The 14,245-nt window shown below is 42.7% G+C and overlaps 2 protein-coding genes across 4 annotated transcripts; one reads left to right on the forward strand and one right to left on the reverse strand.

Moving 5' to 3' along the window:
• The first annotated feature begins 1,477 nt into the window (after nucleotides 1-1,477).
• On the forward strand, nucleotides 1,478-7,273 carry LOC140347059 (signal-transducing adaptor protein 1-like). 2 transcript variants are annotated; one of them, XM_072433387.1, is made up of 10 exons: nucleotides 1,478-1,632; nucleotides 1,716-1,787; nucleotides 1,953-2,075; nucleotides 2,202-2,258; nucleotides 4,848-5,047; nucleotides 5,694-5,825; nucleotides 5,921-5,993; nucleotides 6,074-6,176; nucleotides 6,800-6,967; nucleotides 7,044-7,273. In XM_072433387.1, the coding sequence occupies exons 1-10, from the start codon at nucleotides 1,531-1,533 to the stop codon at nucleotides 7,136-7,138; spliced, it is 1,125 nt and encodes a 374-aa protein (XP_072289488.1). In that variant the 5' UTR covers nucleotides 1,478-1,530; the 3' UTR covers nucleotides 7,139-7,273. The 2 variants fall into 2 exon arrangements, with proteins under 2 accessions (XP_072289488.1, XP_072289496.1); XM_072433395.1 differs by having other exon boundaries at nucleotides 7,047-7,273.
• Nucleotides 7,274-7,600: 327 nt separating this feature from the next.
• On the reverse strand, nucleotides 7,601-14,070 carry ankrd13d (ankyrin repeat domain 13 family, member D). 2 transcript variants are annotated; one of them, XM_072437761.1, is made up of 16 exons: nucleotides 13,501-14,068; nucleotides 13,287-13,422; nucleotides 13,081-13,205; nucleotides 12,923-12,968; nucleotides 12,443-12,586; nucleotides 10,605-10,794; nucleotides 10,413-10,479; nucleotides 10,223-10,304; nucleotides 10,091-10,152; nucleotides 9,891-10,021; nucleotides 9,656-9,813; nucleotides 9,464-9,577; nucleotides 9,204-9,376; nucleotides 8,737-8,816; nucleotides 8,192-8,431; nucleotides 7,601-8,004 (listed from the first exon to the last, which is right to left on the reverse strand). In XM_072437761.1, exons 1-16 carry the CDS (start codon nucleotides 13,582-13,584, stop codon nucleotides 7,941-7,943), a joined length of 1,896 nt encoding a protein of 631 aa, XP_072293862.1. In that variant the 5' UTR covers nucleotides 13,585-14,068; the 3' UTR covers nucleotides 7,601-7,940. The 2 variants fall into 2 exon arrangements, with proteins under 2 accessions (XP_072293862.1, XP_072293860.1); XM_072437759.1 differs by having other exon boundaries at nucleotides 9,891-10,152; nucleotides 13,501-14,070.
• Between the last annotated feature and the right edge of the window lie 175 nt (nucleotides 14,071-14,245).

Genomic DNA, 14,245 nt, shown 5'->3' on the forward strand with positions numbered 1-14,245 from the left:
ACAACAACAAGGACTACGACAAAGTCTGAGGTGAGGAAGAACTTCTATAGGATACAATGACAAAGGCATCTCATGACCTCTTGGGCTTTGTCAAAGCGCTGGAAGAAGAACTTTTAGGACTACGACAAAGTCTGGGGAATAAAGTCTGGCGGTAATGCAACACTCGGCTGTCGACTGCCATAAAACAATAACAACAGCAACAACAGTCTAAGGAATAAAGTCTGGCAGTAATGCAACACTCGGATGCCAACCGCCATAAAACAACAACAACAACAACAACTTTAAGAAGTCAAAGTAAAACAGACATCACGAGTCACGATTGATCTCACACATGGTGATGTGAGAGAGAGGAACAAAAACTCAAACCAGCTCATCTCTAACTGAGGCTGCACAGGGGCCCGGGACAGGGGCCGCACACTGTTCACTCCAAAGTCTCACGTCAGAGGTTCTGGACGAGACGGCGCTCGTCTGGACCGGACCATAGAGGCCCCTCACCGGCCTCACCTGCAGCTAACACTCCCTGGCTGGTGTAAATGTTAAGCTTATTATCTTTCATTCACACATATTGTGCTCAGAGCTCTCGTCTCGCCTCCAGCCTGAGCGAACTAACGTGACAGAATCATGTTGTTTCAAACAGCAGCATTAACCGTCTCTTTGTAAGATAAGTTCAATACCTGGAGAGTGTTGTTGAGTTTGCAGTTTCTTTACATCGTCAACAAGTTTCTTCTTTCGTTTTTCGGCATCGGGGGGATATATTCCTCTGGACATGAGGACCACGCAGGGACCACGTTTTGTTGTGTTTATGTTTTTCTCTTCTGCTCGCGCACAATGAAGTTGCCCAATCAGCGCAGGTTTGGTGTCTTGGTTGCCAGATTGTCATTACAAATAAATGCGGTTTGTGTGTTATATGTTACCGCTGTGTGCGCTGCCGCGCCAGCAGCGCTACTATACTAGTGGCGCACGCTGCGCTTGCACTTCACATAAGACGGGTTGCCAGATTGGGGGCCCTATTAACGCCTCGGGGCCCTACGCGGCTGCTTAGTTCGCTTATAGGCTGGGCCGGCCCTGGGTTAGGGTTAGGGTTAGCCATGTGGCTATAAGGCCGTGCCGCGGCTCTGCAGCCACGGCCTATTTTATTATACTTTTAATATATTTATTTTTAATAATATTAGCCTATCCATGAGTTTTAAAGTGATGAAAATCTACCAATGCTGTCACAGCAATTAACACATCAAAACTGAATATGGTATCTTTTGAACAGGCAAAAGTCCTCAAAATAAAACAAAATCTGAAAGCCCTGGATAATCTGGATGGCATAGTTTGAATTGCAGGTCAAAGTCTGATGTTGTATTTTTTCCTAACTTCCTTCTTTATAAATCACAAATGAGCTTCCCCATTCCAATGTTCAAACAGAGATACGGTCAGTTGCTTGCTGTCACAGGTTTATGGGTCAATAATTATATCAAGTTGGTTAATGTATCATGCTAGGGTTCAAAACTTTCAGTTAAAGCACATATCAAGCTGAAAACGATGGCAGCCTCTAGGAGAGTGATCCACAAAAGACGAGCTACAATCACAGCTCTGCCCCTCTACTTCTCTGGAAACTTGTTCACGAGGCACAAAGGAGAAAAGGTAAACATCCTCATATGGAAAATGGGGAAAAGGATTAATGTTAAGTGAGCAGAAGATGTTACCAATAGTGTTTTATGAATCAGGAGTTTAAGAAGTTCTATGGAGAGCTGCGTGGAACTGTGTTGTTCCTTTACGAAGATGGCACACAAGAAACGGTAAGATGTCTTATTTTCTTTTGCTGTGTACTGTTTTTGTTGCAGGTTAAAACTTAAATAAGTCAGAACTAGTTTTATCCTGCCTATAGTTTGATCAACATTAAACCTTAATCAGGATGTTTGTATGCTGTTTGTATGATTTTAGCCCTTGTTGTATATTTGTAGTATGCAGAAAGGGTGGATCTTGACAAGCTCAAGTCTATGGATTTAGAATCTCCTTTTCGGAAAACACCACCAGCACCAGCAATCTTCACCCTCACCACAGTCACAAATGAAGTAAAACTGAAGGTAAACAAAAATGTACCCGAACATATGAAGATATTAATGAATTATGAATTATGAAATGTCCCCATGTGGACAATAAAGGAATAACTTATCTTATCTTGATTTGATTAATGTTTATGAAACCCTTAGATTGACAATGCAGACGTGGGAGAAGAGTGGAGAGCATACATCCTAACTGTAATAAAGGTGAGACAAAGTTACCAAAAGTGGTGGTCAGGGGACTCTGGGGGTCAAGAGACTGAGACAAGAACACTATCTTTAATCTATTTTTAACTTTGTTAAAATTGGGTAAATGTTTTTTACAATTGAAATTATTACCGGCATAAATGTAATTTTGTCATTGGGGTACCAGGTCAGGTGCATTGTTTTTGGAGCCTGCCTGAAACGTTCAACCCTCGTGTTAAAGGTTACATTTTATGCTATTTCGGGGAATTTGGTATTAAAATATCTCATGCTCAGATCATTATTTTAAATTTGTTAATTGATTATTAACGGCTTCATGTATAGAAAATTGCTTCATAATAGAAATTCCTGTTCAAACCTGCAGAGGCCCTGCCCCAGTTCACCGCAAGAAGTAGAATATTTTAATTTACCACTTTAAATTAAAGATTGAATTCCAGAGCGTGAGGTCTGGATACAGAAGGCTCTGTCTCTCATAGGCCACGACCTGGAGTGCGTGAGAAGTTGAGCTGAACTTTAAGTGGGGCGGAGCGCCCGTTATGGTTAATGAGCACACACGCGTGTGACATGCGTGTTTTGAGCAATAAAAAAACGCCCGGTGCCAACACAGAATTCATCTCTAAATGCGAGAGGGCATCGAGGAGTGCGACTTGTTGCCGTGGGTTCAGAACGAGTCACGGCTTTGGCTTGTACAGAATAAAGACTAGAAAATCTGCAATGGCTGAAGCCATTGCTGGAGTGTCTGCGTCTCTCCCTCTCCCCCCATCTCCCCCCATCTCCCTTTCCCTCTCCCTCTCTCTCTCTCTCTCTTGCTCGACTGGCTCCGTCCCAAAATTCGAAAGAATAAAGCCTAAAGAATAAAGTCTAAAGAATTCTGCAGACACTCATAATACCCAAATTCATTTAAATGGGGAAAAAGTACTAATACTTTTGAAATTTCTGCAAAAAGTACAAGTTCAAATGTCAAAAGTAATAGCACACGTACTACTGTGAAAGCGATCATAATGAGGTATAACTTGGTTAAAGCGTTAAGGAGTTGAAACTGGATAAATGGAAAATATAATAATAATAAAAATTGTTATCGCTCACAATACAAGAACATAATAGTGTCTGCGTGACGTCATCACGCAGACACTCAAATATAATACAGAATAAAGAATATAAAGAATAAAGTCTGGCGGTGTGTTACATCACCGCCAGACTTTATTCTTTAGAAAGTGTGTTAAATTACATGTTGTTTTGCATCTTGCAAGAGTAAAGCGTTACTAACTGTGTTCTGCACTGTCACAAATGATGTTCACCTCTATCACAAGAAATGGATATTTTTTGCAGTGCTCCGTCTCCCTGCGAGCCTCTGTCCCACCCCTGTCTCCCCGGGCGCCTCTGTCCTTTCCCTGTCTCCTCCTGCACCTCAGTCCCTCCCCTGTCTCCCCGCGCACCTCTGTCCCTCCCCTGTCTCCCCGCGCGCCTCTGTCCCTCCCATGGGTCCCTCCCCTGTCTCCCCGCGTGCCTCTGTCCCTCCCATGGGTCCCTCCCCTGTCTCCCCGCGTGCCTCTGTCCCTCCCATGGGTCCCTCCCCTGTCTCCCCGCGTGCCTCTGTCCCTCCTGTCTCCCCGTGCGCCTCTGTCACTCCCCTGTCTCCTCCTGCGCCTCTGTCCCTCTCCTGTCTCCTCCTGCGCCTCTGTCACTCCCCTGTCTCCTCCTGCGCCTCTGTCCCTCTCCTGTCTCCTCCGGCGCCTCTGTTCCTCCCCTGTTTTCCCGCGTGCCTCTGTCCCTCACTTGTCTCCCTGTGCGCCTCTGTCCCTCCCCTGTCTCCCCGGGCGCCTCTATCTCTCCTATGGGTCCCTCCCCTGTCTCCCCGCGCGCCTCTGTCCCTCCTATGGGTCCCTCCCCTGTCTCCCCGCGCGCCTCTGTCCTTCTCTCTCCTTGTCTCCTCCCGCGCCTCTGTCCTTCTCTCTCCCTGTCTCCTCCCGCGCCTCTGTCCTTCTCTCTCCCCGTCTCCCCACACGCCTCTGTCCATCCCCTGTCTCCCTGTGCGCTTCTGTCCCTCCCCTGTCTCCCCGGGCGCCTCTGTCCCTCCCGTCTCCCCGCGCGCCTCTGTCCCTCCCCTGTCCGGTCCCTCCCATGGGTCCCTCCCCTGTCTCCCCGCGCGCCTTTGTCACTCCCCTGTCTCCTCCCGCGCCTCTGTCCTTCTCTCTCCCCGCACGCCTCTGTCCCTCCCCTGTCTCCCCGCCCGCCTCTGTCCCTCCCCTGTTTCCCCGCCCGCCTCTGTCCCTCCCCCGTCTCTTCCCGCGCACCTCTGTCCCTCCCCTATCTCCTCCTGCGCCTCTGCAGCCACAGTCTGTGAATGACACTAGAAATAAATGTAATGTAGCCTATTTAAGCTCTAATTATTACTGTTATTTCAGGCTTATTATGTGATTATATAATTGGAATTGTTATTGTTTTATTGTATCACACTTTCAGCGTGTCTAAAGATAGTGTGTTAAATGACCTGTTGTTTTGCATCTTGCAAGAGTAAAGCATTAGTAGCTGTGCTCAGCACTGTCACAAATTATGTGCACCTCTATCACCAAAAATGGGTATTTTTTGCAGAAAGAGCTCCCCAGCAAGCTGCATTTGTTGCCTGGGCAGTTGCTGCAATTGAAGGATGCTCTGGCTCAAGAGAAGAAGAGAATGGCTGTCCTGGGACCCAACCCTCCTTTGCCCCCACGTCCTGCCTTCCTCTCTCCTTCACCACCGCAAACTCCCTCCAGCTCAAGCCAGACAGACATCAGCAGCCAGGCCATGCCTTCGTAAGATTAACTTCATACTTACAACAGGATTTTTACAATTATTATACAAGCAGTAAAAACTAAATTGATCCCAAGTCCACATAAAGCTTATCAAATATTCTTCGATCAAGATACTACAAGCATAGAGTAAGTACTTCTCACAACTACCAGGTCAGGTAATACAGAGACACAAAGGCAGTGCTAAACACTTTTAACGGTAATCGGCACATTAGCCAAGTTTACATGCAGACCAAAAATCTGTTCAATACTTGATTTCTGGAGTTAGCAACTTAGGTAAGGTTGAATTTTATTGTCCCCGAAAACAAATTTGTTTTGGGCTCACAGTGCTGCAGGGCCCATTCCACACAACCTGACACACACGTTGAAATGTCATATGAACAGCAGTTTCATCTTATATGAGTAATCTGATTTATTTGTGAATGTTCACACCTGGGCAAGTTTTGACTTGAATAATTATCCACAAAATGGCAAACTAATGTTAAAAAGTCAAAAATAAAAGAAAATGGCAACGCGTGAGTTATTTTAAAATTCCAGATTTTTATTGGCCATGAAAGAACATGGTTAACATGAACATTATAAAAGTCACTGCCACTTGTTCATTTACTCATACATACTCATTTGTTAAGAGGCTTGTTTCTCCGGACAGGTGCTTCTTCAGCGTGTCCCGACAGGAGGCGGAGCAGATGCTGGAGAGAAATCCTGAATATGGAAACATCATCCTCCGACCCTCCAGCAGGACCAACAGTTACGGCTTGACCATGAGACAACCCATAAGCAGGTTAAATCTCACTCTCACAACCCCTACTTTAAGATAATTCAAACAAAACAATAATTATTAATTTCTCTGTCAATTAACCCTACGTAATATTGCAGTGGGCCAGTCATGAAGAACTATAGAGTTACTTCAATTCCAAATTCAGGCTTCATCATTGAACTTGACTCACCGGTACATTTCACAAGCTTTTAAAAACATTTATAAATAAAACATTTCCACAACAGTAATCCTTGCGTTTTTTCTCTTTCCAGGTCAAAGTGCCATCTCTAAATGCAGTGGTAAATTATGTGCTTGAGAAAACCGACTACCGTCTTCAACCCTACAGTCCCTTAGAGCCCTATAACACCACACTTGGTGATTTTAGTTCCTAATTTGTTGCTATATTAGTCTGTCTTTCTCCATTTCCATCTTCCCTCCATGCCTATTTTCTGAACATAATTGAATGACACCCAATACAGAAAAAACAAGTGTAAATAATGGTAAATAATATCGAGGGATTTCCTAATAATGGTAATTTTTGTGTCTTTTCAGGTTTAGAAGTTTGCTCAGCACCCAAAAAAAATATTATTAGACTAAATAATTCAGTCAAATTTCTTTTTCAAGGCACACTTGACAATCCCTCAAGACGCACTAGTGTTCCCCCAATACACTGGTTGAAAATCAAAGCATTAGTGAATGAGATTTCTTACAAAATTACAGGCCAAACACCAAAATAATGTGTATAGCTCTGATAGCTACATTTCATTACAAAATTCGTATCATTTCAGTAATGTGTTGTGATTTATCGACTAACTAGTGTCAGCTCTGATTTCCTTGGTAATAAAACAATTCAAAACATGACAATTCCATCATTTGAACCATCAAAACTGCCTTGTCCTTCTACTCTATCCACCTTCCTCCACCTCCTCTTTCCTCTATATTGTTTATGAACTCTAAACGTGTGTTGTAATAAAACTAATGCATGTGTTTTTTACTAGAAAAGCCTTTGGTTCCTCCAGCCACCACAACTTCACCAACAACAAAAATCATACCAAAAGCTAAAGTGACACCCATGGTCCTGAAAAAAGATGTGCCGGTGCCAATTCCAGTCCAATCAGACGACAGTTATTACTTAGTTCCTGATAAGGAATGTGAAGATAAGAGGGGTAAGAAGGGCTAATGCTGAGAGCATATTATGTAATGCCTGAAAATGAATATGTTCTTACACATTTCTCTCTGAAGTAGAATCATTTGACGGGGAGCTTCGTATAGCTTTACAGAAGAGGAGGGCGGATATACACAGCGCTAATGACGGTGCTTACGACACGAGCACTTGAGATGCAATTTTACCTTTTGTAAAAGAGAACTCCTGCTAAATAATGTTGCATTAACCAAATATGTGTGTAATAAGCCTTTGTCTGTCACGCTACACAGCATTTATTACTTGCCAAACAAATTGGGAAAGCTTTGTATTTCTGTTCTGTTTGCTGTTTTTGTGTTCATAAGGCTTGTTGAAAAATTTAATAAGTCAACATAAAGTAGATTCAACATAAAAATAGTCATAATTAACTATTTTCACTTTATTACATTTAGCCTCAGAATTTTCACACCTACACCTAGTGGTAAAATTGTAAATTGCAGCTAGTCATGGCTGGTAAGAGGCCAATTACTTAATAGATAATACTAATACTTCGGAAAGGATCATTTAAAAACACAAACCTACTTGTTAGTTTAATGAAGTAAATTCAACTCAATACTATCCACCTCTGGTTTCATTTGTCAAAAGTAAACACTGGAGCTCATGTTTTTTCTTTATTTTCACACATAGAAGGAAGTCAACACAAAGCCATTTATTAAACATATTATGCATTTTGTGCCCATTGTGGATTATATCATAGGTTTAATTTAAGGACCATTCAGCACTTCATGAACTTCAACAATGTGAAAAAGATTTTTTTTCCTCCCTTTTGTACCTGTCATCTCTCTTAACAAACTTTCAGTCAACTCCTGTCTTTGTGTCTAGCAGCCAGTGCAATAAAACATATCTAATAACTTAATATTACATTATTTAGAAAATAAAACAATAAATTAAGAATATTCTGCAGAAATGAATGTCCTTTTTAAAGTGTTCTTGTGACATTACTTCTCGGTGAGTGACAGCTGCAGTATCCGCTCAAGTTCATCCTCTTCTTCTTTATGCTTCCTAAAAACAAATAAACAAACAAATAACTATTTAAGCAAACGTTCAAAAGTTAAGAAAGACACAAAAGGGTTTTGGTTCTATTACAGTTGTTCAATGCATCTCATTATTTAAAAAGGTCTCATTTTGTGGTATTTGTGGCGTAATATTTGATCTCAAACATCACTCAGTTAAACATGGTAAGATTTACCTGTCTGTTTCTTCCTGCTCCCTGCATGACAGCTCCATAGCGAATCGCAGCTGCTCGTCAAAGCTTGCTGCCACACCAAACTGCCCAGACAGCCGTGGATCTCCCCCCGAGCTCAGAGACAGAGGGGAGTTTGCCCCCGGTTCCTCTGGTGTGGCTGAGGTGGACTGGTTTAAGTCTGCTGCAGAGCCATCTTGCCCTTCTTGACCGGGCAAGGAGATCGACAGTGACTCTTGGATTGCCCTGGGAGACAAGAAAAATAGGTTATGAAGAAAAAGAACTATGACAACAATATTGTCTGACAAAGGAGGTTTCCTTTCCTTTTTTTGAAATGGTGACAGGGAGTTTGTCCCAAGAGTAACTGCAAACTACTCATTGTATTTCTGTTTAATTACTTTACACCCAATTTTCTTTTTCCTCAAGAATTGAAGAACTTAGCAAGAGAGTCATGCCATAGGCACCACCTCTTTTTTAAATTGGTTAGTAAAGCTGCTATATAAAGATATACAAATATGAATTATTACAATTATGTTTTACTAATCGCTCACCTCTCCAGCTGAGAGTCTTCTTCGTATGAGGGAGACTGAGGAACAGGGCGACTGTTGGTCAGAGCCTCCCATATTGTTACCTAATACATGCAATAAGTACATGTACAGTTAAATGTGTTCATCAGAGTTAAGTGAACTATGAGTAAAAGTGAGACCCTAAGAACATACTGCAAAAGTTAAAAATGTCCCTCATTATGCTTCAACTGAAAAGGCATGGTTACAGCAGTGTAGGTCACACCACATTTTCCCGGCCCACGTAGTTGTATATTTTTTTAACTGCATCAAACTGCCATCTGTAAAACCAGCAGCTTCAGTTTTCATCCCTATTTCTCACTAGTACATTTTACTTAAATATAAATACATTTAAGATTATAAAATGTGAGATAACAATGCTAAGTATTACAAAATCCAAACTAAACAATAAGGACTTGTTGAAATACAATATACTGGTAGTTATATTTTTATACCTGGTCACTCTCTGTGCCTGCGTCTAACAGACTTTGCTGAATGGCAAATTGTAACAGATTATCGTCTTCATCCCGCATCGGTTCACTGCGCCCTGGGCCCAGCGTGGTGTAGTCGGGAGGGGGCTCAAACACAGATGGGTCAACTTCGCAGTGAAAAGGTGGAGGCGCTTGACCTGAGCAAAGAAGGGTTAAAATGAAGTCCACTTAAATTATGTGAATTACACAAAACATAGTTAAAACACTGGTTTAGGAACTTCTACCGGCTTCTTCTGGACTCTCAGGGCTGTGTAGTGTCACCGAGCTGACCGGTTCATCACAGCCACACAAGTTACTGAAGGTAACCCGAGCATTCAACACGTGGAACAAGGGAATCTCTGAGGATGCAAGAAACTGGGTGTTTATAGATGACTTAAGACATAAAATTTAGGATACACATATCTTTCCACTCGTACCAATCTTAACGGGAAAACCCGGTGGCAGACGCAGGGTGATGAAGTCACGCAACTTGGCAAAGTGGGCGTTTGAAATGGCCATGAGGTCAATAATGGGCGTCACCTGCTCTGCCAGTGACAAAGGATGAGTCTCACTAAGCCACAGAGTCGCTTTGAACCTGGACAAGAAGAAGAAACAATGAATAATTCAAACAATGCCCATTTTTGTCTTTCCTGTGTACAAGTTTTGAATAACCTTTGGACTTTACTGGTGAGCTCAATGGGCCGCCCAATGTCTCGTCCATTCAGATTGAACTCCGGATTGAAGTATTCCTCTGCAGTAATGGCTGTAGGGTTGTGAGGACTGGCACACTGGGACACATTACTCTGAAACAAGCACAATATATGAATATAATGTTGTTTGTTGTGCGCTGCAGTTTCGAAGCATCCACTTACTCCGTTATGAGCTGTGTGTTGTTCAGCAATTCCCAGGAACGACTGCAAAGGGGTCTTAGAGCCTACAAAACGGAAAATTCTGTTTTATTTTTAACCTGAACTTCAACACGACTTTGAAGTTTCACTGTTTACCTTTGCTCCTTGATTTGTCTTGGTCTGACAAATGCTCTGTCCTTGACCGAGTAACCAGCTCCACATTAGTAGCACTGTAAACCTGAACAAAATAAGAAAATGATCGCGGATACACAGGAAATCATACACTGATTGTCAAGATATTTCTACCATTTTCTCATTTAATATGAATCTGTTCTGATGTACTGACCTTGGCTTCATACCCACTAACCACTTCAGTCTTCTCGGAACGCCAGCCCCATATTCCAGACTTGTTCCTTAGATTGAGAAATGATTAATTATTCAAATGATTTGTGTGATTTAAAGTTTGGTCTTATGCTGCTCCTTATCAGCGTTTTTTTTTTTTTTTTTGCATTTTGCATTTTGCTGAGGCTGGCATTACCGTTCAAAGGCAATGTTGCGAGTATTGAGATGTGTAGAGACAATTGGGGATGTCAGTCTCTGGGCCGTGTTTTCCTGTGAAGGCTGCATGGCTGCAAGGAGAGACGGCGCATCTCGAGGTGACAGCACCAGCGGCTCTGTGTACACCACCTGCTTCTCATGGTCCACCTCCATCACCACAGCGCCATCGTCTACAGACACAAGGAAAAGACTAATCAGGGGAACAGACTTGCTTTGATAGACGTAAAGATGGAACTAGGCCTGTCACGATAACATGTTTTGAAGTGCGATATATTGCGGAAGGAACAATAGACTATAAACAAGGAACACATTTATGCCACACACTAATAAAAAAATACACTAAAGCAGGGGGGGTGATTCAACGGGGTGAGAGACGAGGGAAACAGATGTGATGAAGGAGTGTACAGCCAGAACCAACTGTTCATCCTCAAAGTCCAGCTCCAAACCAGTGACTGAGTCTGCGCAAAAGCAGCAGAACGACTCCACAGCTAAACCTTTATTTTATGCTATGGCTGTTGGTGTGAGGGAAATGTTTTATTAGTGTTCAGACATTGATAAAAAATAACTACCGGTAATTAAGAGCATAGTAATGTTTTGTTTTGATAATGTACAGCAAAAATTGGTAGAGATGCTTTTAATAAAATAAAACAATAAATATAATAATAAAAGGCTGGAGGCTTTTATACTACTTGTGCCCATTAGCTGAGTGTAGCACGCCACTGGTTATAAAAATCTCAGACGCCAACTTTATTTTCGGACAGAGACAAGTGATTTAACACAGGTGTGAGAGTGCACGTGTTAGCCTAATCCTGACCAGGTTTAGACCCGAGTGCTTATTACTATGGAAACTCGGAGCCAACTCTGGTTAGCAACATTGGTAGAACGAAACTGAGGATTTGATGAGCCTGGATTGCCCAAATAAACCAAGCTTTGGCTTGATCTCCCTTCAGGACTCCCAGTCATACGTTATTATGTTATTTATTTATTATGTCATGTGTTATTTATTCAACCGTTTACAGTTCAACACAGACAAATAACAAAAAATCTCCACTACACTAGTACAAAGAAAAGGTACCCACAATAAATACCGACCCGTAAAAATAATACATAGTAATTATTGTGACAGGCCTAGATGGAACAGTTACTTAAGCCATAGTTCTTACTAGAAAAACCAGCGCCATTTAACAAAGGCATAAGTTTTGGCCAAAAAGAGTTCACACCCTCAAAATCAGACACTTGACTTCAATGCATACAATCATAAATGTGACTGGCCAAAATGAAAACTCCCAGTCATGCTATTTTAAAAAGAGCAGCACATATTTCAATGTCACAAACACCTGTCTCCTCTTCATCTCTTGACTCTGTTCAGTCACAAGGCACAATTCAGCAATAAGAGGAGCTCTCCTTTGCACCCGGACTTGTCTTTTTAGAGAGAAAATAAACTCTTACATTGTCAGAAGTTTTGACAATGATCTCCCACTTTGGCCGGGCTGGTCTGACCATTTTCTCATATGGAGCAAACAGTGGTTATTTCAGATCAGGCATGCACTAGCTTTTGAGATGATTGACAGGTCAGTGCAATTCTGTGAGAAACAATAGAATGAGTCAATGCGGCTCATTAATGTGATCAGGGAAAATTTATATTTCAATGTGAGCTTGAGCTGTGGCACTAAAGTCATTAACAGCTGATTGCCAGAACAAGTTTATTCAGAATACAACTCACTGAACACCACCCAATAGTTTTGTAGTTATTTGAATTACATTTTTTAATAAAACATTTGATTTTGTGAACAGATGAAGTCAATGTTAAATACTCACCTCCACCCTTAAAGATATAGCTCCGTCGCCCTTTCAGCCATGTCATGTGCTCAAAACCCAAGAGAGTGGTGTCCACTCGCAGGCATGATCCACTTTTCCACACACGGTAAACGTCACTGGGACAGACCTTTGACACTAAAGGCACTGAAAGGGTATGAAAAGAATGGATTTAATGCAATTTAGAGGTGGTAAATAAGAAAACTAAGTATTTTATCAAATCATGTTGTGACCATGTTGTGATTGTGTTGCTGTTGATCTACTTCCCACCCACACTTCCACTCTTTTCAGCCTCATGAGAGTATGAATAAGAGCGAGAGTAGAGACCAAATCTACAGCTAATGAGTATGAATATTTTATACATCTAAATTGTGGCAGAGGCTCTAAAAATGTTGGTCTAGAAATTGTCTTTAATGTAATGTAATGTAAATGGGGAGCTATCCACCGGAAGTGGTGCTGAATGTGATTTGTGTGAACCCTTACCCCAACTGGTGAACTCCCACTTCATTTCTACATAAAAGTCTCGTGCCTGAAATAAAAGAGAGGGGTAATGTAACATATATGATTATTTTAAAAAAGTAAACTTCCTAAGCTTGACCAGTTGCAGAAGGCATCTCATGAATTGGAGCGCTGACATTTACCTGTCTAAGCTTGCTGAGCAGTTCCGGGATGCCTGCGAGTCTCTCTGTGGCGCGTTTAAAGTCCCGGTACTGAAGGACGAGCTGAACTAGTTCTGGGTCTCCGGTGCTCACTGCCTCCTGCAAGACTGAAACGCGCACCTTCACAATGTCGTCCTCGGACAGCAGAGGAACCCAGCGTGCATTTATGACATGACGAGATCACTCACTGGTCCAGCCCTGCGCGCCTGCGTGTGTGGGGTCTGCGCAGTGTCGGAGCAGGACCCGGGCGGACTCCAGGTGTCCCAAACTCACCGCCAGCTCCAGAGGGGTGCGCCCCCGCGGGTCAACACCTCCCACGTTGTGCTGCACAGCCCAAACATCCCCATAATCAGCGCAATGCAGTGCTGCCGCCTCCGACAACATGCCATCATTTATATGTACCTCATTTGTCTGCAGCTCTCGATCAAGCTCCAAATACTGATTGTTCCACACCAGAAAATGCAGGGGAAACGCCTCTTGGGCCATGGCTCTCGATGGCAATGTTACCTATGCAGCTAACAGCACTGAGACAGGGAGTTCAAGGCTCCTCAGTGGGTTGCTATGCAGGTTAGCTCTGTAAATGTCCTGAAGTATAAGCCATAGCCCAAAGAAATGATGAGCTTAACATCTGAAAAGAAAAAGTAGTTGCTGCCAATTTAAATTAGTGGGCTGAGTTGGCTTGGCTAACTCAGCCCACTAATTTGATGTTGACTGAGAGCTAGCTGTGCTAACACAGGCTAACACTGACCAACAACACTGCTCCTCCGCTCATCTTCAGTCTTCACTATTGAAATCTGGAAACCTGTGCCTTTGCGTCTGTCCACATTTGTCTGGTAGAAAGTTGCAAATGTAAAAGCTATAAAAACTAGCCGCCTGCTGCAGAAAACGTGTAACTCTGAGGGTTCGTTGTCTCAAAATAAAGCGGAGATGCGGCTGTAAATGCAGCTTCACATCCAGGTCAGATTGGACTTGGTCCGTGCGGTGCCAACTGTGCCCGGAGGCTGATCATGGTGCCGGGCTTCTGTATGTCCACACCACCAGCTTGTGAAAAGTATTTTACAGCAGGGATTGTTGAATTATTAATGTGTACTTCCCCCGACGCTTTAGTTCCAGGTTATCAAATGGGAAACTGGGTGGAGCCAGGGCT

Source organism: Eucyclogobius newberryi, unplaced genomic scaffold (genome assembly GCF_026437365.1).
Source record: "Eucyclogobius newberryi isolate DKJ021-1_F unplaced genomic scaffold, fEucNew1.0.hap1 SCAF_11, whole genome shotgun sequence".
Lineage (NCBI taxonomy): Eukaryota > Metazoa > Chordata > Actinopteri > Gobiiformes > Gobiidae > Eucyclogobius > Eucyclogobius newberryi.